This window comes from Arachis duranensis, chromosome 2, assembly GCF_000817695.3.
Source record: "Arachis duranensis cultivar V14167 chromosome 2, aradu.V14167.gnm2.J7QH, whole genome shotgun sequence".
Taxonomy (NCBI): domain Eukaryota; kingdom Viridiplantae; phylum Streptophyta; class Magnoliopsida; order Fabales; family Fabaceae; genus Arachis; species Arachis duranensis.
The window spans coordinates 111,492-139,318 of record NC_029773.3 but is presented as its reverse complement, the minus strand read 5'-3'; the positions used below and the strand labels follow the sequence as shown (position 1 = coordinate 139,318).

Genomic DNA, 27,827 nt, shown 5'->3' with positions numbered 1-27,827 from the left:
GGTGGGAGCGAACAGGGGTTGGACTTGGACAATGCCAACAGGACAAAGAGAGAAGCCTCTGACTGCAACGAACGGTGACAGTGGCTCACTCCATGCGGCGGTGGTGGAGGCTAGAGTTTTTCTTTAGTTGAGTTGGACTGCTAGAGACTTGTTCTGCTTTCAGAAAGTCTGAAGGAATGATGAGATTAGAGAAAGGTGGGGTGCATAAGGCAAGCACACAAAACGACGTCGTTTTATAAAAACCGACTGATTCTCGATCCAATCTGATCAACCGATTTTTTACCAGTTCAATGGTTCGCGTCCCATTTTTGGCACAACAGTTTTATGTGACAAATTGAACGGTAAAAGCTCTCGATCCATGGTGCTGACTGTCCAGTCCAATTTTTAGAATCACACATTTTTGAGCCTCGAATAAAGCAAGTCTTGCAAACCAATATCATTGTCCAGTTTGCAAAACATATTTATATTTTAATTAACTTAAATGGGACATGTAATCTTTTTTAGTATTGCTCACTCGCCATTTCTTCGATTAAACCGAGTTAAGCCCCGTTATGGTCTCTGAAATTGGCGAGTTACATTGATTTGGTTCCTGATTTTCTAATTGCTACAATTTGGTCCTCTATATTAAAAAAAATGCACCAATATAGTCCTTCGTGTATCTTCCGTCACCAAAACTCAACACTGTTAATGACGTAGCTCAAGCCTTGCCACGCTAGACATATTAAAACGACGTCGTATACGTTTTGACTCTAAAGAAGGTACTAAATGACGTCATTTGAGGGTTTGAACAATACTAAAACCTTATCTGTCCCTTTTAGGTATTGTTTTAAACCCTTAAATAATATCATTTAGTGTTTTTTTAGCGGCAAAATGTATACAACGTCATTTTAATATGTCCAACGTGGTAAGACTTGAGCTACGTCACTAACAGCATTGAAGAGGGACTATATTAGTACACTTTTTTTAATTTGAGGACCAAATTGTAGCAATTAAAATGTTAGGGACGAAATCAGTGCAACTCGGACCAAAGTGGAGCTTAACTCTAACTACACTACTTCGAATTCGATCAATTAGTATTATAAAATTTCTCAATAATTAAAAAGAAAAGAAAAAAAATTCAAACAAAATCAACGTGGTAAGTTTTTCCGATCTGATTTTGATATCACATTTCCATATGAAAGGAAAATGTTTCATCCTAATGAAAATGTTGTATGCATATATCTACTTCCATAGTTTGAAGCAAAGTGATTGTCACTGGACAGTATCCCATACTATATATATACCTTTTAAATTTAAATGCTATATATAAATCAAAGGTACGGGGAAAAAAATAAATGCATATAAAAATAATGGAACGGATTAAAGGAATGAAGATGCTCCAAGCTGGAAAGTCATTGGGTCCTCCTGAAATTCTTCAATTTGATGAATCTACAAAGCTTGTATTATCCACCGGCTTTGAAATGCTAATGGTCCTACTCCCTAATTATTCATCATTATTTAAGAAATTTAAACATAAATAAAGTATTACACAGAAATAGCAGACGCAAAAAACTTTCTGCCCCCTTTTGGAGAAGAGATACGAATCGATTTAATAATTTATTTGTAATCTCAAATACTAAGAAACTGTTAAGGGTGCGGTGGGAACCCATGTGTTGCTAATTAATTAATTTAGTCAGCAAAGTATGTAGCTTTAAGCTCACACAGTGTTGCTTTTGAGTTAAGGAAGATCCCTAACCACTGTCCATGTCTTTGTAAAAACAATAAGTTAGAAATAATGTCACGATTTGATTCTGCCGCTGCCATTTCTTGTGGAGAAACAACACAAATACCTTTGATCGGCATTTGCCAACTACTTGCAGTACAACATTTAACCTGCTGAGTGAATTGACGCAGATTCATCAGCTGCCAAATTTAATATGTTCTTCTATCTGCGTGCTACTTCATTCTAAGTTTGTTTCTTTTTTAATTATTATTTTGGTATTAAGTAGTACTAAATAAATAAGTCATTGTTCAATTTAACTCCTATTCAAGTGTCTCAAAAAGCAAAAAAAGATACATCTAAAAAATCAACCTCATCTTCTTTTTTCCTTCATGATTTGCATTCTTTTTCTTTCTCCTCTTCTTTCCTTCTTCTTTCTTTTTTTTTTTACTTTTTTTTTTCTTTCTAAAATTTTATTTCTGTTTATTATAAACAAAATTTATGTTTCTTTTCACAAAATTTTTGTATTTCTATTAAAAAAATTAATAATTTTAAAAAATTAATATTTTTAAAGACTTAATTAAAAAGTAAAATACTAAAGAGTTAGTTTTGATCATCATTTAATTATCAACTCAATTTTTTTAATTTAGAATCCAACAATATACTTTATCAAATATTTTTAAATATTAATGACTAAATAATAGCTAAAAAAATTGATAGTCCCTAATATTTCTCAATTATATTAAAAATTTACAAAATACTTATTTACGTCTATATTTTTAAGTTTTATTTCTTTTGTTCCAAACTGACTACTATATATTTCTTTTGGTCAACATCAGAGAGTAAAAATGAGTCTAGTCAAGCCGAATTTTGACTTTAATGAGCTTAACTTATGTTATAAATAGACGGTCTACGTCTAGCCCTGTTACCTCTTATAATTTTTTTCTACTAACTTATGTTATAAATAGACAGTCTACGTCTAGCTCTATTACCTCTTATAATTTTTTTCTACTCAGGTTCAAATTCGATCTGTTTAAAACTTGTCAAATCTATGAACCTATTTAAAAAGCTTGTTTGGTGAATTAGAATTCAAAAACAATAAACTTAAGAAATTTAAATTCACTTTAAATGGATTCTAAAATTTATAATTCATAATTTATATATTACTCCGTATTCACATATCATAACTATATTTAGAATTTATAAATTTTTTTAAACAAAAAATTATTATCTTAATTAATATTAACTATTGATTCTTTTTAGTCTTATTTTGTATGTAATATAAATAAATAATTAAAAATTTAAATTAATAATAATTTATTTTTATAAAAAAATATTTTGATAAATCAATCCAATAAATTTTGTAAGCTTTTTTAAAAGTTTATGATTTAACTTTTTTAAATCCACCTCCCGTTCATTCTGTTAAATTGAATTGTGATGCTAGTTGGTTTGCTCCTTCTGGCTATGCTGGTTTTGGTTGTATTATTCACAATCCTGATAGATGTTGGTTGAAAGGTTGCACTGGAAAAGTCGGAGTGTGCAGTGTTCTTTTTGCTGAATTGTATGCAATTTGGAGAGGTTTACTTCTTGCTTGGGAGAGTGAATTTCGTGAGGTTATTTGTGAAACAGACTGTTTAGAAGCTCTTTTCTTGGTAAACCAAAGAATGCTTAGTAAGGATATTCCGGAATGGGATTTGGCAAAGCATATTCAGGAGGTTATGAATTGGAATTGGAGAGTCTCTATTCTTTTAATTCAGAGGACTGCAAATAGTGTTGCAGATTGTATTGCTAAAGCAGCTGCTTCTGTCGTGGACATTCACTCGAATTGGAGCCAACCATGGAGTGAGCTTCAACATTTAATAGATTTAGATATGATCCTAGCCAATTAATTTGATTTTGTCTCTTTTTTCTTTCTTTTCTATTTAGTCACCAAAAAAACTAATACATTTTACGAAAAATCTAAATCTAATATGTTAAATAAAATGAGCGAGTCAAGCCAAATTTAAAACGAGCTGAGTCACTCGAATCACTTACACCCCCTAGTCAACACCTAAATAACTCAACTCGGACAGGATCAGTATTATGGATTTGTTTTTTTTATTATGGATTTGTGGAAAATGGCAATGTCATAAGTATTGGGCTTTGAAAGTTTGTTAAGCTATCTGAGCTGTGGGTTAAGGCTCTTTCTCTGACAGCCCAGCCAAAAGAAAAAGAAAAAAAAAAGAAAATTAAATTTAATATGTGTATGGCGAGGCATGTGATGTAATGGCAAAGATGTATGCCTCAAATGAAGCCACACAGGATGGAATTCTAGTAGAGCTGTTAGGTTAGTATGTGTGGAATGTGTGTGTCAGTATTTTGTATGACCAAAAAAAAAAAAAATTTAATATCTGTAAATAAAGAGCTTTGTTGACTTGGCTGTAGGGACACATTTTTCCTTTGTCCACCAAGGCAAACCCCTTCTTCGGGTTCTGACAGGGAAAATGCGAAGAAAAGAAGTTACACTTATCATGGATAGATCTTTTTAATTTATTTTTAAAAATATTATTTTTAAATATTAATTTTATAATTAAAATAAAAAAACATAAAAAATAATAAATTATCTTTTAATTTTTTTTAACAATTAAAAAATCCATTCTCACATTTATCTCCTACCAGGTTGAAATTACCAAGGAAATTAATTGCTTGCTTGGTTTAAAAAACAAAAAGAAACGAGTCAAGTCTTCATTTTCTGTTTTCCAACTTTTGATCTGATCTCATAATTCCTTTCTTTTAACTTCCTATATAAATTACCTAACATGCATTGCTTTGTTATTGTAGTAAAACACCACACCCATGGCACACGCCATTGTTTCCAAGTCCTCCAAGTGGTTATTCTCTAGCAAGACTACCTTCTTCCTCTTCTTCAAGTTAGCCTTTCCATGTTTAACTCCTCCTCCTCCTCCCACAGACACAGCATCTCAGTTAATTATGCCATCCAATTCCAACATGCACAACACAAAAGAAGATGACAAACTCAGAGACGTTTTTGATCACTTGGACGTTGACAAAGACGGCAAAGTCTCAAGCAAGGAGCTCGTGGATTATTTGGGTTCGGTAGGCGAGTCGGTGAACCATAAAGTGGCAAAGAAGATTGTGAATGAGTTTGACTCCGACGGGGATGAGTTGCTTCATTTTGGGGACTTCGTGAGACTGATGAAGCAAGAGGACAATGGCGACTTGGAAGATGTTCTAAGGAGCGCGTTTGAGATGTTCGAAGTTGAGAAAGGTTGTGGCTGCATAACACCCAAAGGGTTGCAGAACATGTTACACCAATTGGGGGAAGTTAAATCTCACCAAGAGTGCGAGGCCATGATTCGACCATTTGATCTTGATGGCAATGGATTCCTTGATTTCCATGAGTTTCAGCAAATGATGTCACCGGTTCCTTGATCCCACCTACTTTCCAAATTCAACTTTTCTTTTTTTTTTCTTTAAAAAAATATATATTTTCATGTGAAAGCCAAAGTTGAATCACAGTTTAATACTCAAATAATTTAAATGTATGTCGCTATGTAGTTTTAAAATGTTATTCCTGCAAAAATTGTATGCATACTGATTGATGTGCGATGTACATATATTATATTAAGGAAAATGTAAGAACAGAGTAACTTCTTGTGAACGTTCATCTAGAAGGCTTACTTCACCACAACGAACAGACCTACTTATTTCATTGCCTCTGAATCAGAAAGTAAACAACAAAAGAAGGTCATACTCCAACGATTTTTTAGTCCTTGCAAGCCACTAAGCCAGTAGACTCATTCTCTCATTCTGTGCTTTTTTATTTTTTCGAATTGAAGCTATCACTATAACAAAGTAACAAACAAATGGTGTTAAAAATAAAGATTTGGTTAATATTGTACACCAGAAAGGGATGATGATCAAGAATCAAGATGCCTTGTCACTTGTCAGTTTGCCAATAAATATTATTATTGGTGCCTACTCGAATGAAGATTTAATTATTGTCATCATGTGAAGATATATTATTTTACAATTCGATGATAGATTTTAGGGTTTGATTTTATTTAAAGTAAAAGTGTTACCTTTATTTAAAGTGTTGCAAAATAAATAAGTTACACTTTTTTACCAAGAACCATCATGAGAAGATATTTTTGGCATTTTCATAGGAGTAGTTGCGAATATTATTTAGCAATGACTATATTCATTTGTTTGACCAATTCTACCGCTTCTTTGGGTTTACGGTGTCTGGATCCAATTGCAGCAAAGGAGTGACATCATCGGCAGAATCATTGATGTCGACCCTTATTATCATAATTTGCTGATAGTAACGTGAAACTAATAGAAATAATAAATAATTTTATCACTTTTTTAATCCAACCCGCGTTTGCGCTATATATTACGTATTCTGATATGAGAAATATTAGTCTATCATATCACGAGTCTGAGTCCAATGGATAATACTATTGTTCTCTTCACACTAAGCTTTCTTCTTGTATCTTCAAATGGCATCATGTCACAGCAGAATTATTCAGGAAACTCAGTACTAAATTGCAACAACAACGACGCAGAGGGTCCTTCTTCAGATTTCCTATACACCTGCAATGGATTCCAAAAATCTTGCTTAGCCTTTCTCATATTCAAATCCCAAACTCCTCACAACACCATTGCCACAATCTCCAACCTCACTTCCTCAAACCCAGAGGACCTTGCAAGGTTCAACAACGCCACTCATTCCACACTGTTCCGAACCGGCAAAGAAGTCATTGTCCCTCTCAATTGTTCTTGTCCAACCACAGAACATGATGATGATTATGATGAGTACTATCAAGCCCAAACCACATACGTTCTGCCAAAAGATCCAACATATTTTACAGCAGCAAATGATACCTTTCAGGGATTAACCACGTGCGATTCTCTCCAGCGTTACAATCCTTATGGGGTTCTTGATTTGCATCCTGGCATGGTGTTGCACGTGCCCCTCAGATGCGCTTGTCCGACGGCGCGTCAAGCCGTCAGCGGCACCAAGTATTTGCTGACCTACTCGGTTAATTGGGGTGATAACATCTCTAATATCGCAACACGGTTCCATGTCAACGCAAGTAGTATGGTTGATGCCAATGGTTTCTCCTCAGAAAATGAAATGCTCTATCCATTCACAACTGTCCTGATTCCTTTAACAAGTGAACCCAACAGCACAATAACCAAAGTTCAAAATGGTCAACCACCTTCTCCAACTACTCTTTACACTGTAAGAAATGATAAGACAAAGACAAAAAGAAAAAGAATCATAGTTGCTCTTACTTCCTCTTCGAGCTTCTTGTTTTTTCTGTTTGTCGTTGTATCCCTAGTGTTTGTGCGTAGAAAGAGATTAGAAATTTTCTTCAGGGGAGATAGAAAAGGCAGAACAAAGCAAGTGTTTGCAGAACAAATACGTGAAGGGTTAGCAAGCATTGAGCTTCTTTCCAAAGTGTACAAGTTTGATGAAATTAAAGAAGCAACTGAGAATTTCAGTGCAAGCAACAGAATCAAAGGCTCTGTCTACCGTGGGGTATTTGGTAAGGAGAAGGAAATCATGGCGATCAAGAAGATGAATTTGGGTGCCTCTAAGGAAGTGAATTTGTTAGGAAGGATCAATCACTTCAACCTGATAAAGCTGGAAGGTTACTGTGAAAAAGATGGATCCTTCTATCTTGTTTTTGAGTACATGGAAAATGGTTGTTTGAGAGAATGGCTTGGGAGAAGAAACAGAACCACAGAACACCAATGTTGGAGAAAGAGGATTCGGATTGCTGTGGATATTGCAAATGGACTTGAGTATCTTCATAACTTCACAGATCCTTGCTATGTTCACAAGGCCATAAACACTGACAATATATTGCTAAATAAAGATCTAAGGGCCAAGATAGCGAATTTCACTCTGGCTAAAGAATCAGATAGAGAAGTAACAAGCTCTTGTTCTTATTACACATCACATGTTGTGGGAACCAGAGGTTATATGGCTCCAGAGTATCTTGATTCAGGGAGAGTCACATCGAAGATGGATGTGTATGCGTTCGGAGTGGTGCTGTTGGAATTGATCACTGGCAAAGATTCTATTATTGTGCAGGATGATGGAAGTGAGACGATGCTTTCATCAATCATATTGAACCTCATTGACAAAGATGATGCAGAAGAGAAACTCAGTTTGTTCATTGATCCTAGTCTCGTGGGAAACAGTGAGAAGGTCTATGCAATTCAGCTAGTTAAGCTAAGCCTAGCATGCTTGGTTGAAGAACCTTCAAGGAGACCAAACATGGCCGAAGTGGTCTCGAGTTTGCTTAGAATATATACAGAAATTGAGATAAGAACGTCACCCTGCCGCATCAATGACAGTGGAAGCACGGAGAGGTGAAATCGTATAGAGTGCTTTAGCTGACTGCATATGTTTGTTTACTTAAAGTAAATGTAAAATTTTTATGCTCTGAAATTACTTTAATAAGCATTTTAGAATCATTATTTGTACATTAATATTTGAACTCAATGTTGTCAAATCCATAATTTTTTGGCTGTCAAAATAATTACTTACTCTTGCAAAAAAAAAAATAAGTGGATACTTGATACCACCTACTGTTTTATTTCGTTAATTTTCTTAACTCAACATGAAATAAATGTGAAAGAATTCAATAGAGAATTAGAAATCAAATTAAAAGACTTGAATGAAAAATATTACATATGCTTTTTACTTTTCAGTTTTCATATGTGAAATTATCAAAAGAGATTCGAAATGAAATTAAATAAGGAAAAGTTTAATGCGAGCAATTTTATTAAATTCTCACGTGATTTGATAAAATTTTACACTATTAAAAAATAAAAAATAATTAAAAAATAATTATGTATTTCTGTATGCTTCACAACCGCCATCGCGGCAGCGCCATGTGGTTTTTACTTTTTATAACCAAAAAAAATAAAAGAAAAAAAACAGAGCGACTCAATAGCAGGGAACCCATAGAAGGAGAGAACCGTCCCTTTTGCAGCTTGCTACGGCCACCGTTAACAATGAACTTTCTTCGTATTCGGAAAATCCTAAAACCACTCTGAATTTTTCATTAGATATTCTACTTTTCGATGTACAACAAGAACAGCGTATCGATCCCTATCTCCGACCATGAATCCGACGAACATGGTGGCGTGCGGGTTCATACGCGACGGAAGCGTAAGATAGTGATTCACAGAGGAAACCACGACTTCAGAGAAAAAGTGTTGAGGAAGTTACTTAGACACTGGATCCTAATCATCATTCTTTTAGCTTCGGCTTTGTTTGTGTTCGAGGCCTTCACCATTGGTCGCAAACCTGATTCCACTGTCACCTCAGAGCTACGAACTCCAAATAAAAATGGTGGAATAAACTCGCAACTTGCATTGGGAAAGGAACCCCAACATGACAACTTGAATCGGCTCGATCCACCGCGTAAGTTCTCAGTTATTGTTACCAGCACGCAAAAACTTGCAATTGTAATTGTAATTAATTATGATTATGATGTGTGATTTGATTGATCCTGGTAGGTTGCTTGAAGCTTCTGCCAGTTGAAGAACTTGAACACCTTGATATTCCTGTGACAGAAGAGTCTAATGGCCCTGTTAATCAGGTTCTATATGTTTCAGAGGGCGAGTCTTCTTTTGTAGGACGGAATGCTACCTTTTCTCTTGCGAGATTTAATTTGTTCACTGGAAATCAAACATTAGAGCAGAGAGATACAAGTTTTGAGGTAATTATCTGTTTATCCTTATTTATTTTAAGACCTAATATTTGAATATTATTAAACGGGGAGATGGATTTCTCCTAAAGTTGTAGCAAGGATTTACATGGTTTTGTTACTTAAACTTTTTAATATGCTTACTATGCTCATATTATGCTCTCTTTTTCTTCATATAGATTAAGGAATCTATGATGGTACATTGTGGTTTCTACAGTTTAAATGGAGGGTTTAAGATATCTGATGAAGATAAAACTTATATGCAAGCTTGCGAAGTTGTGGTTTCTACTTGTGCATTTGGTGGTGGAGATGATCTCTATCAACCTATTGGGATGTCAGAGGCCTCACTTAAGAAGGTTACTTGATTAGCATAAGAGTTTCATTGTTATTGTAACTTAAAAGTCACCAATCTTACCTTCCAAATATGTTTAGTGGTATGCAGGTCTGCTACGTAGCATTCTGGGATGAAATCACCTTAAGAGCACAGGAATTGGCAGACCACCGAATTGGAGAAAATGGATTTATAGGGAAATGGAGAGTTGTGATTGTGAGGGATCTTCCTTTTGTTGATCAAAGGCTGAACGGCAAAATTCCCAAGGTATTCAATCTTTAAAATGATTTCATTCTATTAAAATTTTCCCATGTATATAATTCTGTATTTGCCCATATTCTTGAATTATTGATGTAGAGGCATAGTTTTTCTTTCCATTTATATATATGTTCAATAAAATAGTGAGCAGAATGAAGTAGTTGTGTAGTTATTTGAATTTTTTACTTTTATGGCAACACTCACATAAATAAATGTTAGTATGCAAGTAAGATCTTTGCTGCTCTGTTATTCTTTACCTTTGCTTCATCTACTTGATTCAACTAGTTTGTGTGCCTATCTTCTAGATGTTAAGCCACCGCCTATTTCCTCAAGCAAAATACTCTCTCTGGGTAGACTCAAAGTCCCAATTTAGGAGGGACCCACTAGGTGTGTTGGAGGCACTTCTTTGGCGCCCACATTCAGTATTTGCCATATCTGAACATGGAGCTCGTAGTAGTGTCTACGATGAGGCTAAGGCTGTAGTCAAGAAAAATAAAGCCAAGCCAGAGGAAGTTGAAGTGCAGTTGAACCAATACCGCAAGGATGGGTTGCCTGAAGTCAAAAGATTTATTGGAAAGAAAGGTGCACATTGCTATACATTTCCCCCCATTATTAGCTAAAATAGCTTTGACTTTTTAAGTTTTAAGATTTGTTTTCCCTGTTCACGAAAGCATACCTTGCTGTTCTATTTCACCTAGAATATCTTTATGCAATCATTTTCTTTATGACTATGCTAGATGCTAATCCTCTGTTATCGTTATGCTAATCCTCTCATTGAACACATCAAAACTTGTTCTGTGCAGCTCTGTGTGAAGCCTCTGTTATCGTGAGGAAGCATACGCCACTAACTAATCTTCTGATGTGCCTCTGGTTTAATGAGGTGGTTCGATTCACTTCTAGGGATCAACTCAGCTTCCCATATGTCTTATGGCGGCTTAATGCTTTCAAATACATCAATGCATTCCCTGTCTGCACCCGCAAGGATTTAGTCAACAGCATGGGCCACATCCGCAAGGCCAAGCCTTTGCAATTACAAAGATAGTTGAATGGGGACGGCCTACATGCATTTATCTTAACTCATTCTTTAGTTCGTTCATTTGATTAGCCATTTGAACTAGATATATATTTTTCTACCCTCATCTCTCGCTTGATCATTCAATATTCGGTGTATGGTTATAATTTGGAGAAATTGTTCCATGATCATTGAGGTTGAATATGTTTCATCACCATTTATTAGATGACATTTTTATCTTGATTAGTTGATTAGAGCACATTTACGTTGATGTACCATTACCACATAAGTATTTATATAATATGTGATGTGTCCGTTTTAACTCGGACTAGCACCCTCAAAGTAATGGCATATGATTATAACTTGGTTACGAAATATACATTTATTCTAGTTATAAATCCTAAAAGAAAGGTTGAGCATAGTTATAAAATCGACTTGAGTGAAAAGTAACACTGCACATGCTTATTTGGACGTTTGAGTGTCTTTTGCAGGTACTCCGGACATTCTGGAAGCAGGAACCGGAGAGATATTGGCTCATAGGACTCTACCTCGGAGCAACAAGTAAAGTAACAATTTGTTTTTTTTATTTTTTGAAACAAAGGAGCTCAACACCAAAGTGGAGCAAGAAACAGAATCAAAAGATTAAAACAGACAGAAACTAACTAACAGCTTACAGAACCAAACAACCCCATGTCATCTTCGGCATAGCCATCAACAATTGCGAGTTTGAAGCTCATCACAGTCATTCAATCCCAGAATCCTACTCGGAATACCACAAACAAGGTTTAAACTTTCCGGATTTTCATGAATGCCACCATCAATTCTAGCTTATACCACGAAGACTCTGATCTCACGAAATAGAAGGCTCAGTTGTCAGGCGAGGGCAACCATGCATCGTGCACCAGAAATCTAAGAGATACACACTCTAGCTTTCACTTGTAGAACGGAAGTGGTTGTCAGGCACGCCTTCATAGGGATAGATGATGATGAGTGTCACGGATCATCACATCCATCAGGTTGAAGTACGAGTAGTATCTTAGAACAGAAATAAGATTGAATTTGAATAAAAGATGGTAGTAATTGCATTAAAACTCGAGGTACAGTAGAGCTCCACACCCTTAATCTATGGTGTGTAGAAACTCCACCGTTGAAAATACATAAGTGATGAAGGTTCAGGCATGGCCAAATGGCCAGCCCCCAAAACGTGATCAATAGTCTCCTAAGATGAATAATGGAATAAAACCGAGACCAAAGATGTAACGTGGTCAAAAGACACTGAATACAATAGTAAAATCTTCTATTTATACTAGACTAGCTACTAGGGTTTACAGAAGTAAGTAATTGATGCAGAAATCCACTTCCGGGGCCCACTTAGTGTGTGCTTGGGCTGAGCTTGATCTTTACACGAGTTGAGGCTTCTTTTGGAGTTGAATACCAAGTTGTAACGTGTTTTTGGCGTTCAACTCTGGTTCGTGACGTGTTTCTGGCGTTTGACTCCAGAATGCAGCATGGAACTGGCGTTGAGCGCCAGTTTACGTCGTCTAATCTCGAATAAAGCATGAACTATTATATATTGCTGGAAAGCTCTAGATGTCTATTTTTCAACTCCGTTGAGAGCGCGCCATTTGGAGTTCTGTAGCTCCAGAAAATCCATTTTGAGTGCAGGGATGTCAGAATCCAACAGCATCAGCAATCCTTTGTCAGCCTTTTATCAGAATTTTGCTCAGGTCCCTCAATTTCAGCCAGAAATTACCTGAAATCACAGAAAAACACACAAACTCATAGTAAAGTCTAGAAATGTGAATTTAGCATAAAAACTAATGAAAACATCCCTAAAAGTAGCTAGATTATTAATTAGATGAGCGGGACTGTAGCTTTTTGCTTCTGAACAGTTTTGGCATCTCACTTTCTCCTTTGAAGTTTAGAATGATTGGCATCTCTAGGAACTTAAAATTTCAAATAGTGTTATTGATTCTCCTAGTTAAGTATGCTGATTCTTGAACACAGCTACTTTTATGAGTCTTGGTCGTGGCTCTAAGCACTTTATTTTCCAGTATTACCACCGGATACATAAATGACACAGACACATGACTGGGTGAACCTTTTCAGATTGTGACTCAGCTTTGCTAAAGTCCCCAGTTAGAGGTGTCCAGAGCTCTTAAGCACACTCTTTTTGCTTTGGATCACGACTTTAACCACTCAATCTCAAGCTTTTCACTTGGACCTGCATGCCACAAGCACATGGTTAGGAACAGCTTGATTTAGCCGCTTAGGCCTGGATTTTATTTCCTTGGGCCCTCCTATCCATTGATGCTCAAAGCCTTGGATCCTTTTTACCCTTGTCTTTTGGTTTTAAGGGCTATTGGCTTTTTCTGCTTGCTTTTTCTTTTTTTTCTATTATTAATTTTTTTTGCCACTTTTTTTTGCAAGCTTTTGCTTTTTCACTGCTTTTTCTTGCTTCAAGAATCAATTTTCATGATTTTTCAGATTGTCAATAACATTTTCTTTGTTCATCATTCTTTCAAGAGTCAACAATTTTAACATTCATAAACAACAAGATCAAAATTATGCATTGTTCAAGCATTCATTCAGAAAATAAAAAGTATTGTCACCACATCAATATAACTAAACTAAATTCAAGGATAATTTTGAAATTCATGTGCTTCTTGTTCTTTTGAATTAGAAACATTTTTCATTTAAGAGAGGTGAAGGATTCATGGAATTATTCATAGCTTTAAGACATAGTTACTAAATACTAATGATCATGAAGTAGAAACACAAAACATAAACAAACATATAGCATAAAAATCGAAAAACAGAGAATTAAGAACAAGGAAGTTAAGGAATGAGTCCACCTTAGTGAGGGTGGCGCCTTCTTGAAGGACCAATGGTGCTTTTTGAGCTTCTCTATGTCTCTTCCTTGCCTTTGTTGCTCCATCCCTAGTGATTTTGGTGCTCCTAACCTTAGTTGCTCTCAATAGTTGTGTGGAGGAAAATGTATCCCTTGAGATATCTTAGGAATTTCTTGATGAGGGAATTCCTCCTGCTCTTGTTGAGGTCCATGAGTGGGCTCTCTTGATGTGCAATCAAATGTTCTACCACTGAGCTATAGACCCTTGAGATGAATCTCTCAATCTCCTATAACTCGGAGGTGGAAGCTTTTGTCTTCCCTTTTCTCTTTCTAGAGGTTTCTCTGGCCTTAGGTGCCATCAATGGTTATGAAAAAACAAAAAAGCTATGCTTTTACCACACCAAACTTAAAATGTTGCTCACCCTCGAGCAAAAGAAGAAAGAATAGAAGAAGAAGAAGAAGAAGATATGGAGGAGATGGAGAGATGTCTGTATTCGGCTATATGGGTGAGATTGGGTGGGAAAGAGATTTTGAATTTTGAAGGTAGGTGGGGTGTATGAGGAAGAGTGGATGGATATGAGTGGTGAATGAAAAACAGAAGGGATGACCGTGAATGGAGAGAGAGTGTGTGAGGTAGGTGGGGATCCTGTGAGGTCCACAGATCTTGAGGTGTCAAGGATTTACATTCCTGCACCAATTAGGCGTGTAAAACGCCTTTGCATGCAATTATGGCATTTAGACGCCAGATTGATGCTTGTTTTGGGCGTTCAACGCCCATGTGTAGCATGTTTCTGGCGTTGAACGCCAGTTCCATGCTTGTTTCTGGCGTTCAACGCCAGCTCTCCTCAGGGTGTATTCCTGGCGTTTAAATGCCAGGATGTTGCTTGTTTCTGGCGTTCAACGCCAGATCCATGTTCTGTTCTGGCGTTGAACGCCAGCCAGATGCTCCTTACTGGCATTTAAACGCCAGTAAGCTCTTCCTCCAGGGTGTGCTTTTTCTTCTGCTATTTTTTATTTTGTTTTTAATTTTAGTGATTGTTTTGTGACTCCACATGATCATGAACCTAATAAAACATAGAAGAACAATAAAAATAAAATTAGATAAAATAAAAATTGGGTTGCCTCCCAATAAGCGCTTCTTTAATGTCAATAGCTTGACAGTGGGCTCTCATGGAGCCTCATAAGTGATCAGGTCAATGTTGTAGACTCCCAAAACCAAACTTAGAGTTTGGATGTGGAGATTCAACACCAAACTTAGAGTTTGGCTGTGGCCTCCCAACACCAAACTTAGAATTTGATTGTGGGAGATTTGTTTGACTCTGTCTTGAGAGAAGCTTTTCATGCTTCCTCTCCATGTCTACAAAAGAACACCCTTGGGTCTTAAACACAAGGTAGTCCCTATTCAATTGAAGGACTAATTCTCCTCTGTTAACATCTATCACAGCTTCTGCTGTGGCTAGAAAAGGTCTTCCAAGGATGATGCATTCATCCTCCTCCTTCCTAGTGTCTAAGATTATGAAATCAGCAGGGATGTAAATGCCTTCAACCTTTACTAACACGTCCTCTACCAATCCATAAGCTTGTCTTACTGACTTGTCTGTCATTTGTAATGAGAATATGGCAGGCTGTACCTCAATGATCTCTACCTTCTCCATTACAGAGAGTGGCATAAGGTTTATGCCAGATCCTAGGTCACACAGAGCCTTGTTAAAGGTCATGGTGCCTATGGTATAGGGTATTAAGAATTTACCAGGATCTTGTCTCTTTTGAGGTAAAGTTTTCTGAACCCATGTATCTAGTTCACTAATGAGCAAGGGAGGTTCACCTTCCCAAGTCTCATTACCAAACAACTTGACATTCAACTTCATGATGGCTCTTAAATATTGAGTAACTTGCTCTCCAGTCGCATCTTCATTCTCTTCAGAGGAAGAATAGTCTTCAGAGCTCATGAATGACAGAAGGAGATTTAATGGAATCTCTATGGTTTCTATATGAGCCTCAGAGTTCTTTAGGTCCTCAATAGGGAACTCCTTCTTGCTTAAGAGACGTCCCATGAGGTCTCCCTCCTTGGGATTCACGTCCTCTCTTTCCTCTCTAGGTTCGGCCATGTTGACTATGTCAATAGCCTTGCACTCTTTTTTTGGATTCTCTTCAGTATTGCTTGGGAGAGTACTAGGAGGAGTTTCAGTGACTTTCTTACTCAGCTGGCCCACTTGTGCCTCCAAACTTTTGATGGAGGACCTTGTTTCACTCATGAAACTTAAAGTGGCCTTAGACAGATCAGAGACTATGTTCGCTAAGTTAGAGGTGCTCTGCTCAGAAGTCTCTGTCTGTTGCTGAGAGATGGATAAGGCTTGATATTCCTGAGCCTATTTCTTCCACAATTATTAAAGCCTTGTTGAGGCTTTTGTTGATCCTTCCATGAGAAATTTGGATGATTTCTCCATGATAAATTATAGGTGTTTCCATAAGGTTCACCCATATAATTTACCTCTGCTATTGCATGGTTCTCAAGATCATAAGCTTTTTCTTCAGAAGATGCCTCTTTAGTACTGTTGGATGCATTTTACCATCCATTCAGACTTTGAGAAATCATATTGACTTGCTGAGTCAACATTTTGTTCTGAGCCAAAATGGCATTCAGAGCATCAATTTCAAGAACTCTCTTCCTTTGAGGCGTACCATTATTCACAGAATTCCTCTCAGAAGTGTACATGAACTGGTTATTTGCAACCATGTCAATAAGTTCTTGAGCTTCTGCAGGCGTTTTATTTAGGTGAATGGATCCACCTGCAGAATGGTCCAGTGACATCTTAGAGAACTCAGATAGACCATAATAGAATATATCTATCATGGTCCATTCTGAAAACATGTCAGAGGGACATCTTTTGGTCATCTGCTTGTATCTTTTCCAAGCTTCATAGAGGGATTCACCATCTTTTTGTTTGAAGGTCTGAACATCCACTCTAAGCTTACTCAGTTTTTGAGGAGGAAAGAATTTAGCCAAGAAGGCCGTGACCAGCTTATCCCAGGAGGCTAGGCTATCTTTAGGTTGAGAGTCCAACTACGCTCTAGCTCTGTCTCTTATAGCAAAAGGGAAAAGCATGAGCCTGTAGACTTCAGGATCTACTCCATTAGTCTTAACAGTCTCACAGATCTGCAAGAACTCAGTCAAGAACTGGTAGGGATCTTCTGATAGAAGTCCATGAAACTTGCAATTTTGTTGTATTAGAGCAACTAATTGAGGTTTCAGCTCAAAATTGTTTGCTCAAATGGCAGGAATTGAGATGCTTCTTCCATCAAACTTGGACATAGGTGCAGTATAATCACCAAGCATCCTTCTTGCATTATTGTTGTTGGGTTCGGCTGTCATCTCCTTTTCTTGTTCAAAAATTTCAGCAACGTTGTCTCTGGATTGTTGTAATTTAGCTTCTCTTAGTTTCCTCTTCAGAGTCCTTTTAGGTTCTGGATCAGCTTCAACAAGAATACCTTTTTCCTTGTTCCTGCTCATATGAAGGAGAAGAGAACAGAAAAAAAGAAGAATCTTCTATGTCACAGTAAAGAGGTTCCTTATTGTTAGTAGAAGAAGAAAGGGAATAAGAGTGAAGAAGAATGAATAATCCAAACACAAGGGTGAGGATAGGGGTAGTGATTTGAGATGAAGAGAAGTGTTAGTAAATAAATAAATAAATAAATAGAATAAGGTGAGAGAGAGAAGTTTTCGAAAATTATTTTGAAAAGGGGTTAATGATTTTTGAAAATTAAGATAAGAAATAAAATTAAAATTAAAATTTAAAACAATTAATCAATTAAAAAGAATTTTGAAAAAGAGGTGAGGTATTTTCGAAAATTAGAGAGAGAAAATTAGTTAGGTAGTTTTGAAAAAGATAAGAAACAAACAAAAGTTAATTGGTTAGTTTGAAAAAGATTTGAAAATCAAATTTGAAAAGATAGGAAGATAAGAAGACATTTTGAAATCAAATTTTTGAAAAAGATAAAATTTTGAAAAAGATATGATATAAAAGATATGATTAAAAAGATTTAATTTTTAAAATTAAAATTGTTTGCTTGACTAACAAGAAACTAAAAGATATGATTCTAGAATTCAAAGATTGAACCTTTCTTAACAAGAAAGTAACAAATTTCAAATTTTTGAATCAATCATATTACTTGTTAGTATAATTTTTGAAAATAAAGATAAAATTAAGAAAAAGAATTTTGAAAAATATATTAAAAAAATAAATTTCAAAAATTAATAAAAAAAAATGAAAAAAAATTGATTTTTGAAAAAGTTTTGAAAAGATAAGATTTTTAAAATTGAAAATTTGACTTGACTTTACAAGAAATAACTAATTTTAAAAAATTTTGACTAAGTCAACTCAAATTTTCGAAATTTTGAGAGAATTAAGGAAAATATATTTTTTTATTTTTGAATTTTTAATGATGAGAGAGAAAAACACAAATATGACCCAAAACATGAAAATTTTGGATCAAAACCAATGATGCATGCAAGAACACTATGAATGTCAAGATGAACACCAAGAACACTTTGAAGATCATGATGAACATCAAGAACATATTTTAAAAAAAAATTTGATGCAAAGAAAACATGCAAGACACCAAACTTAGAAATCTTTCATGTTTAGACACTATGAATGCAAAAATGCACATGAAAAACATCATACGACACAAAACAAGAAAATTTAAAGATCAAACAAGAAGACTTACTAAGAACAACTTGAAGATCATGAAGAACACTATGAATGCATGACTTTTCGAAAATTTTTTAGAAAAATAAAAATAAAAGTATGCAATTGACACCAAAATTAAAAATTAACTCAAGATTTAAACAAGAAACACAAAATATTTTTTATTTTTTATGATTTTATTATTATTTTTTTGGATTTTATTTTATATTTTTCGCAAAATATATAGGAAAAATAAAATAAGAAATTCATAATTTTTAAGAAGAATTCCAGGAATCTTTCAATGTTTAGCCTAAAGCTCCAATCCAAGGGTTGGACATGGCTTAATAGCCAGCCAACTTTAAGATATAAATCAGGCATGCAACAGCTGATACTTCATCCAACTCCATATACATGCCTTTTATGTTGACAAGTGAAAGCCTCAATCCAAAAGAATTTGGATATGGCTTTACAGCCAGCTAGGCTTCAACTTGTTACCATGAAACTCTAGAATCAATTCTTAAAAATTCTGAAGCCATAGAATAATTTATTCTCAAAATTTTTTTTTGAAAAATTTTTGAAAAATAAAACAAAAAGAAAATTACCTAATCTGAGCAACAAGATGAACCGTCAGTTGTCCAAACTCGAACAATCCCCGGCAACGGCGCCAAAAACTTGGTGGACGAAATTATGATTCATACTTAAATTGTTGTTCGAAATTGATTCCCAGGTAATGGCTCCAAAAACTTGGTGCTCAATACCATAGTCTAAACATAATTTCACAACTTCGCTCAACTAACCAGCAAGTGTACTGGGTCGTCCAAGTAACAAACCTTACGTGAGTAAGGGTCGATCCCACAGAGATTGTGGTATGAAGCAAGCTATGGTCATCTTGTAAATTTCAGTCAGGTGGATAATAAATGGTTATGGAGTTTTCGAATAATAATAATAAATAAACTGAAAATAAAGATAGAAATACTTATGTAGATCATCGATGAGAATTTCAGATAGGCGTATGAAGATGTTGTGCTCCTTCTGAATCTCTGTTTTTCTACTGCCTTCATCCAATCCTTCTTACTCCTTTCCATGGCAAGCTGTATGTAGGGCATCATCGTTGGCAATGGCTACATCCCATCCTCTCAGTGAAAAAGGTCCAAATGCTCTGTCACGGCACGGGTAATCATTTGTCGGTTCTCGATCATGTCGGAATAGAATCCCTTGATTCTTTTGCATTTATCATCACGCCCAACAATCGCGAGTTTGAAGCTCGTCACAGTCATTCAATCCCGGAATCCTACTCGGAATACCACAGACAAGGTTTAGACTTTCCTGATTCTCATGAATGCCGCCATCAATTCTAGCTTATACCACGAAGACTCTGATCTCACGGAATGGAAGGCTCGATTGTCAGGCGAGGGCAACCATGCGTCGTGCATTAGGAATCCAAGAGATACACACTCTAGCTTTCGCTTGTAGAATGGAAGTGGTTGTCAGGTACGCGTTCATAGGGATGGATGATGATGAGTGTCATGGATCATCACATCCATCAGGTTGAAGTACGAGTAGTATCTTAGAACAGAAATAAGATTGAATTTGAATAAAAGATGGTAGTAATTGTATTAAAACTCGAGGTACAGCAGAGCTCCACACCCTTAACCTATGGTGTGTAGAAACTCCACCGTTGAAAATACATAAGTGATGAAGGTTCAGGCATGGCCGAATGGCCAGCCCCCAAAACGTGATCAATAGTCTCCTAAGATGAATAATGGAATAAAACTGAGACCAAAGATGTAATGTGGTCAAAAGACACTGAATACAATAGTAAAATCTTCTATTTATATTAGACTAGCTACAAGGGTTTACAGAAGTAAGTAATTGATGCAAAAATCCACTTCCGGGGCCCACTTAGTGTGTGCTTGGGCTGAGCTTGATCTTTACACGAGTTGAGGCTTCTTTTGGAGTTGAATACCAAGTTGTAACGTGTTTTTGGCGTTCAACTCTGGTTCGTGACGTGTTTTTGGCGTTTGACTCCAGAATGCAGCATGGAACTGGCGTTGAGCGCCAGTTTACGTCATCTAATCTCGAATAAAGCATAAACTATTATATATTTCTGGAAAGCTCTAGATGTCTACTTTGCAACGCCGTTGAGAGCGCGTCATTTGGAGTTTTGTAGCTCTAGAAAATCCATTTCGAGTGCAGAGAGGTCAGAATCCAACAGCATTAGCAGTCATTTGTCAGCCTTTTATCAGAATTTTGCTCAGGTCCCTCAATTTCAGCCAGAAATTACCTGAAATCACAGAAAAACACACAAACTCATAGTAAAGTCCTGAAATGTGAATTTAGCATAAAAACTAATGAAAACATCCCTAAAAGTAGCTAGATTATACTAAAAACTACTTAAAAATAATGCCAAAAAGCGTATAAATTATCCGCTCATCACATACCAGCTCTGAGTGCGAGTCATTTCCCTTTTACTCTTAAAGCCGCAAAGAGCTCTAAGCTGGCCATCTATTTCAAGTAAACCATATTCAAGTGGAAAAGTAAAGATAAAAGTCAAGGATTTTACCCACTTGAAGTTGGAGTTGGGTGGTAGTGGCCTTGGGATAAGTGTTTCCAGTGGTTCTACAAGCTCCACTCTCTTGTGGTCTTCAGTGAATTCCTCCACTTCTTTGCAAATTACTTCAATTTCAATCATGTCTTGATCAAAGTCTTCAATATCTTCCTCATCACTTGAGTCATAATTGGGAGGTTGAGAAAAGTCTACCTCTACATCATCTTCATATTCACTTGGGAAAGATTCCTCTATCTCACAGAATTCACTTGCGGATGCAAAGTTCATTACTAAGAGAACTTGATTTGTGATTATCATCATCAAGGTAACTTGCGTTTTGTGTTATTCCGTCCAGTTCTTCATAGGATACCTATTTCGGAGGTTGTGCACTATCCTCCTTAGCATCAATTGTAACGTCCTTGACGGAATTCTCCACAACTCTAGATTTCCATAGGGGTTCAGCGTCTCCTAAGTCTTCAATCAACTCTTCTTCTTCTATAATGACAGCTTCCTCTACTTGTTCCAGTACAAAGTCATGCTCCTTACTATCTGCTGGAGTTTCTAGTGGCTCCTTTATGCTACGTTCTTCATTAAATTTTTCACATGAAGTCATGGAGGTTCCTTGAGTGTCTGAACGTCTGGAAGATAATTGATTTATCGCTTGCTCCAGTTGATGAATGGTTGCATGAAATTGATCCACTGATTCTTCGAAGCGAACCTGTGATTCTTGGCTTGATGAATATGGATATGGTGCATAGGGAAGTGGTGGTTCTTGGGAGTGATTGGATTGAAATTGGGGTGGATAAGGATCATACGGTGGTGAATGGTGAAAGGGAGCTTGTGAGTGTGGTGGTTCGAAGCTATGTTGAGAGGATGGTCCATAAGCACAGGGTGGGGGCTTGTTGGTAACTACAAGGGGATCCACCATATCTATCATCTTAATATGCATTGTAGAATGGTCTTCATCAATGATACCTTGGAGGGTGTTGTTGCCTAAAAGGTTTATCAGTTCCTCTTGGCTCCATCCATCTTTGATTGCTTAGACCTTGATGTATATTCCTGTTATAGCTTCCATTCCTTTCAACAAAAGTAGAACCAAACTCAAAGCGAGAGGGGTGAGAACTCATAGTAGCTAATAGAAATAAAAAGGAAAAACAAAAACAAATAAACAAGTAAAAGAAAAATATTTACAATAACCAATAATAAGACACACGTTTGCAATTCCCCGGCAACGGCGCCATTTTGACGATCGGATTTCCTATCGGTAAAGAAATATAAAAATATGATCGTGTTGTAAGTATAACTTCTAAACCAACAGAAAATCCTTTCGTACAAACGTTTGGTTGTCACAAGTAACAAACCCAATAAAATTTATAAACCAAAGTATTCAAATCTCGGGTCGTCTTCTCAAGGAATTGCAGGGAAGTATGATTTATTATTGGTTATGGAAAAATGTATATTTTTGGATTTTAATGTATAAAATAAAAAGTAAGAATAGTAAATGGTAATGAAAATTAAATGACTAGAAAAGCTCTTGGCAAGGTATGAAAACTGGAAGTCCTATCCTAGTTATCCTTATCAATGGTGATGAGAATTATATTTTTGCTCCCACTCAGTCAACCTCTAACTATGAAGGTAAGTTAAGTGGATAAATCAATTTAACACCTAAAGTCCTAGTCAACTCCTAAGGAAAGACTAGAGTTATAGGAATTTAAATCAATCAGCAAAGATAACAATTACCTCAAATTATATTAAATAGAAAATCAATCTAAACATAAAGAGTTCACAAACTAAATTGAGAAAATAAATAAAAGGAACATTGAATCTGGAACTCAAAAGAAATTGTAAGTTGAAATAATAAGAAATCCTAAATCCTTTAAGAGGAATCCTAATCCTAAATCCTAAGAAAGAGGAGAGAGCCTCTCTCTCTAAAACTACATCTAAATCCTAAAACTATGTATGAATGTATGTTGTATCATCTCCCTTGATGAATGGATGGATTCCTCAATTTATAGCCTTTAATCTGTGTTCTCTGGGCTTGGATCTGGACCAAAAAGGGTCCAGAAGTCGTTGGGGCCGACTTCTGCAAATTCTGCAGATCGCGCACGTCATGCGTCTGCGTTGGTCACGCGGTCGCATCATCTGGAGTGTTGCTCTTCCACGCAGTTGCGTCAGCCACGCGTCTGCGTCATCTGTGTTTTGCATGATCTACGCGTTTGCGTCATGCACGCGTTCGCGCAGATGCCAATTTGCACAAAACACGCATTCGCATCGTCCACGCGGACGTCGCTGTTAGTTTCTTCAAAAACTCCATTTTGTGCTTTCCTTCCATTTTTATATGTTTCCTTTCTATCCTTTAAGTCATTCCTGCCCTATAAAACCTGAAAGTACTCAACATACAACTCACGACATCGAATGGTAGTAAATGATAATTAAATTTAATATTTTTAAAGCATAGGAAACATGTTTTCTCATAAATCATAAAACAAGGAAGGAATAGTAAAACCATGCAATTTACATGAATAAGTGGGTGAAGATTTTATAAAAACACTCAATTTAAGTACAAGATGAATCATAAAATATAGGTTTATCAAGTACCAAATCAAATCCTCTTAGGATCTTTCCCATGTTTGATACCCAAAATAAGCCCCATAGTTTTAAAATGGTGTCACAGAAGTTTACAAGCTTGTTGAGAAGGTGAAACAGTTAAAAACAAAAGTTTAGTTGAAAAACATGGCATGTGCGTACGCATAGGGGTGTGCGTGTGCACGCCCAGAGAGATTTTCAAAGTGTGTGCGTATGCATACAGGTGTGTGTACGCACAAGTGCAAAATTTTCCAAACTCTGTTCGCTCGCTCAAGGCGTGCTAGCACTCTCAACAGAGTGCACCTTCCAACGTGTGTGTGCACACATGTTGTAAAACTTCATTGGATATGTGCACGCACAGGTCGTGCTAGCACTCTCAACAGCAAGCCTTCCCCTGTGTGTGCGTGCGCACAGGTTCGAAAAATCACAGGGATGTGCGTGCGCACACAAATCAGAAATCACAACATTCTGCAACATTGCAAAATTTCAGATTTTGACACCAAACTTTCCACAATCATATCTTTTTCTACCAAATTCGAATTTCCACAAAATTTAAACTATTTTAAAGCTTGTTCAATTTTCTTTTATTTGATATAAAATACATTGAGTTTCAAGCACGGTAGCGTTTTTGGTTCGTTTGTCTCAAATTCAGGTCAAACCTTTAAAATTAGGGCCCGATTTTTCATTTTAAATATTTTTCTAAGATTTTCTACTGTTTTTAATTATTCTTGCATAGTACTGAACAGACTTAAGCCGGTACTGCCGGTTAATTTATCGGTACGCATTTTTACGTAATTTTTCGAAGAAAATTACATTTTCCAACTCAGAAAAATCTATTGAGTCCAAATATCATATTTATATTTTCTAATTAATATTCTAAAATTTTGGACCTATTCCGGGCAATTAAATTATTATTATTTTACGTTAATTAATCAGTTAATTAATTTACGATTCTTACATGAAGTGAGAAAATGCATGAATGTGTGAAAAGTGAATAATTGGTAGTTAAGTTTTGTATTAGAATTGAATAGGTTGTTGTAGGTTTGGTGGGAGTTAAACTAATCAAAGGTTTAAATTCTTAGTCCACTTGATCAAACACATCTTCGCCTTTACCCTAGTCCCATTACAATTCTTAAAAGTCCTCATAATATTTGTATGCAAGTATTGAATATTTTGTTGGTTGTTAGAAGAAGAGCAAGTCTTAAAAAACAAGATTAGAAGAGAATTGAGTGAACCAACCCTAACCACTTGAGCTAAAACGAACTAAACTAAAATTTGAAGAGCGTTGCATTCCGGTTTAGAGCTACGATGAACTTGAGCCTTAAACTTGTAAAATTCTAAACCGATATCTAGCACTTCATCAAGTTTTTGGCACCGTTGCTGAGGAATTTACAATGTGTGCTTGTTATTGGCTATTGTTAATATGTGAATAGTGTGAATAGCTTGCTTTTACTTGTTTTTTTATATCTTTATTAGTGGTTAGGAATTTACTTTTTGTTTCTTGATATCCTTTATTTCTATTTTATCTTTTCATATGAATTCCCATCCTTGTTGTTTTGAATATGGATGTGACTATGTTGTAGAAAATGGTAACTTCAATGATGGTTCGCATTATGGGATGAAAAATCACTTTAGGGAGGAGCCGCATTCATATGAACAATTCTCATGGCAATAACCTCCTCTAGACTACTATAATCACAATCCATCTTATGGCGTATACAAATCCGATGAATATGGTGATTCTTACTATAAGTATGAACCTCAACTACCATACTCCTATGGCCACCATCATCAATATTGCCCTCAACCACAATACTTTCAAGTCTCATTTCACCACCAAACACTTTCTCAGGATCCAAATTCCTGTCCACCTTATATCCAACCTTATGAGCCTTATGAACAACCACTCTTTAAACCACCACCATTCCAACATTATTACTCTTCTAACCCTAATGAACCACCTCCCATACACTATGACTTTCTCGAACACGATGAACTCTCTTTTTCTCTACAACCCTCGATAGAAGAAGCTCTCCAACCATTAATCCAACAACAAAAAAGAGCTTCGATCTATTCTCTAAGAGCAAGAAGAATTCTAAAAGAGGCAAGAAAACTTCATAGCTACCTTAATCGAAGTGTTAACTCATTTAGTCTCACTACACTCATGCAAAAATCAAGACACTTCCATAGATAAATGTGAAGAATTAACTCCAACTAAAGAGCGTGGTATGGATGAAAATTTAGAGCCTCAAAAGAAAGAAGAGGAGTTTAGGTGTGAATTGAAACAAGTAGAGGATGTTGAGTGTATTGAATCGGAAGGAGTGGTTGAAAGTTTAGGAGAAGTTGAGTAAGAAACGAACTTCACCATTGAGGATGATTTTGCAACAACCAATGACCCCATTGAACTTGTTGAACCTTACTCCATTGGGCATGAAAACGATGTTGAGGAGGAATGTGCACAACCTCCAAGACACAACCTAAGTAATGAAGATGACTTGAAAAAAGTTGGCGAACAAGAGATGGAGTTCGAAAAAGCTTGTCAAAAGGTGGAGATTGTTGAAGAAAGGTCAAAGGGTGTAAGAACAACCATGGCACATCTATTGAAAATCTCTTTTCCTAACTTACCATCTAAAATACAATTTGAGTGGGTAAAACTCTCATTCTTTAACTTTCTTGACCCACATCAATATGTTTTGTTAGAAACGGATAGTCAACTTAGAATTTTTCTTGGGATTCTAAGTAAGAAGGAATTGGATGATGGGTGACAACGTGAATCGAGGTTTACTAAGGGTAAAATATCAAGATTTGGAGTTTAAATATGGTGCAGGGCTAAATTCATAGGATTTCAAATGAGGATTTCGAGCTTAAAGAAGGATTCTAATTTTGCGTCACCCGAATAGAAGCAAGAAGATCAACAAGAAAACGGGTGGCAAAACAAAGTTTGGGACCCCATAATATACTTCAATAATAAACAATTTGAGAGCTCCTTGCTTGTTTAACGAATTTTCAAGACTTGGTGTATATAATTTGGAATCCCGGAAAGCAAGTTAAGATCAAACAATGGTGGAGATTTAATAATGAATTCAAATACAAGCCTCTATAACAAAAATTTTACCAATTGTCCAACTTAAGAGCAATAGATAAAAGTGCTAGGTGGGAGACACTCCACCATGATAAAACATTCCTAAACTCACTTACTTTTGTCATTCTTGTAAATATTTTTCGTCATTGTTAGCTCAATTTGATAGATTTTTATTGTTAATTGCATGTTTGAGTGATGGAAATACTTTATGGAAGTTAAAAATTTTGTAAGATGTCATACATAAAAAATTTTTATTGTCACGTAAATTTTTTATTAAAATTAGTCTTTTATGATTGTGATATGTTTATGATTTGATTTTTATGATTGTGATATATTATTTTCTTTTTATGTTAAGATCAATGGTGGAAATTTTATGGATGTTGAGTCAAACTTATAGTTTTTCAGATTGTGAGCGTAACTGGAGTATTTTTGAACATATTTACTAAAAAAAAAAAATCGGTTAGAGCATAAAAAACTTAATGATTATATTTATGTTCATTACAACTTAAAGCTACAACAAAAGTACTTTTTTATTATTCTTTCTTGAAGACATTATTTTAAATTTTTAGTCATCATAAGAATAATCAAGTTAATTGATAATACAGGAATCAAATGAAAAAGCAAAATTATGATCCAATTTATCTTGATGCATTTGAGGATAATTCGAAATAGATAATGAAAGATTCACCACCATTTTTAATTTCTGAAGAAGTTGTTACAAATATATTTCTCCGATAAGCTTTAGATGATTTAGATATGTTTTTATTAGGGATGATTTTGTAATACTTTAACCAAATATTTTATCTTATTATTGAATATAATTTGTGAAATATTATTCAAATATTAAATTAATTGAATCTGGAAGATAATCGAGATGATGATGGAACTAATAATAATTTTGTGAAAAATATAAACAGAATGAAATTAATTAGGATATTATTTTAAATTTGTCAAATAAAAAAAATATTCAAACTTTAAAATTACTTTTTAGATATAATTTATAAATTATTATTTTTATTATGTTAAATTGAGATATTAA

General features: G+C 35.6%; 3 protein-coding genes across 3 annotated transcripts; all 3 read left to right on the top strand.

The window, feature by feature from the left end:
• Positions 1-4,496: 4,496 nt before the first annotated feature.
• On the top strand, positions 4,497-5,366 carry LOC107460313 (probable calcium-binding protein CML41). The gene has a single exon (XM_016078670.3). It carries the CDS (start codon positions 4,535-4,537, stop codon positions 5,129-5,131), a length of 597 nt encoding a protein of 198 aa, XP_015934156.1. The 5' UTR covers positions 4,497-4,534; the 3' UTR covers positions 5,132-5,366.
• A 783-nt stretch (positions 5,367-6,149) lies between these two features.
• LOC107460308 (lysM domain receptor-like kinase 4) lies at positions 6,150-8,090 on the top strand. The gene has a single exon (XM_016078666.3). It carries the CDS (start codon positions 6,150-6,152, stop codon positions 8,088-8,090), a length of 1,941 nt encoding a protein of 646 aa, XP_015934152.1.
• Positions 8,091-8,629: 539 nt separating this feature from the next.
• LOC107460325 (probable hexosyltransferase MUCI70) lies at positions 8,630-11,379 on the top strand. Its single transcript, XM_016078684.3, has 6 exons — positions 8,630-9,146; positions 9,242-9,444; positions 9,612-9,788; positions 9,875-10,030; positions 10,327-10,603; positions 10,825-11,379. Exons 1-6 carry the CDS (start codon positions 8,804-8,806, stop codon positions 11,061-11,063), a joined length of 1,395 nt encoding a protein of 464 aa, XP_015934170.1. The 5' UTR covers positions 8,630-8,803; the 3' UTR covers positions 11,064-11,379.
• The last annotated feature ends 16,448 nt before the right edge of the window (positions 11,380-27,827 follow it).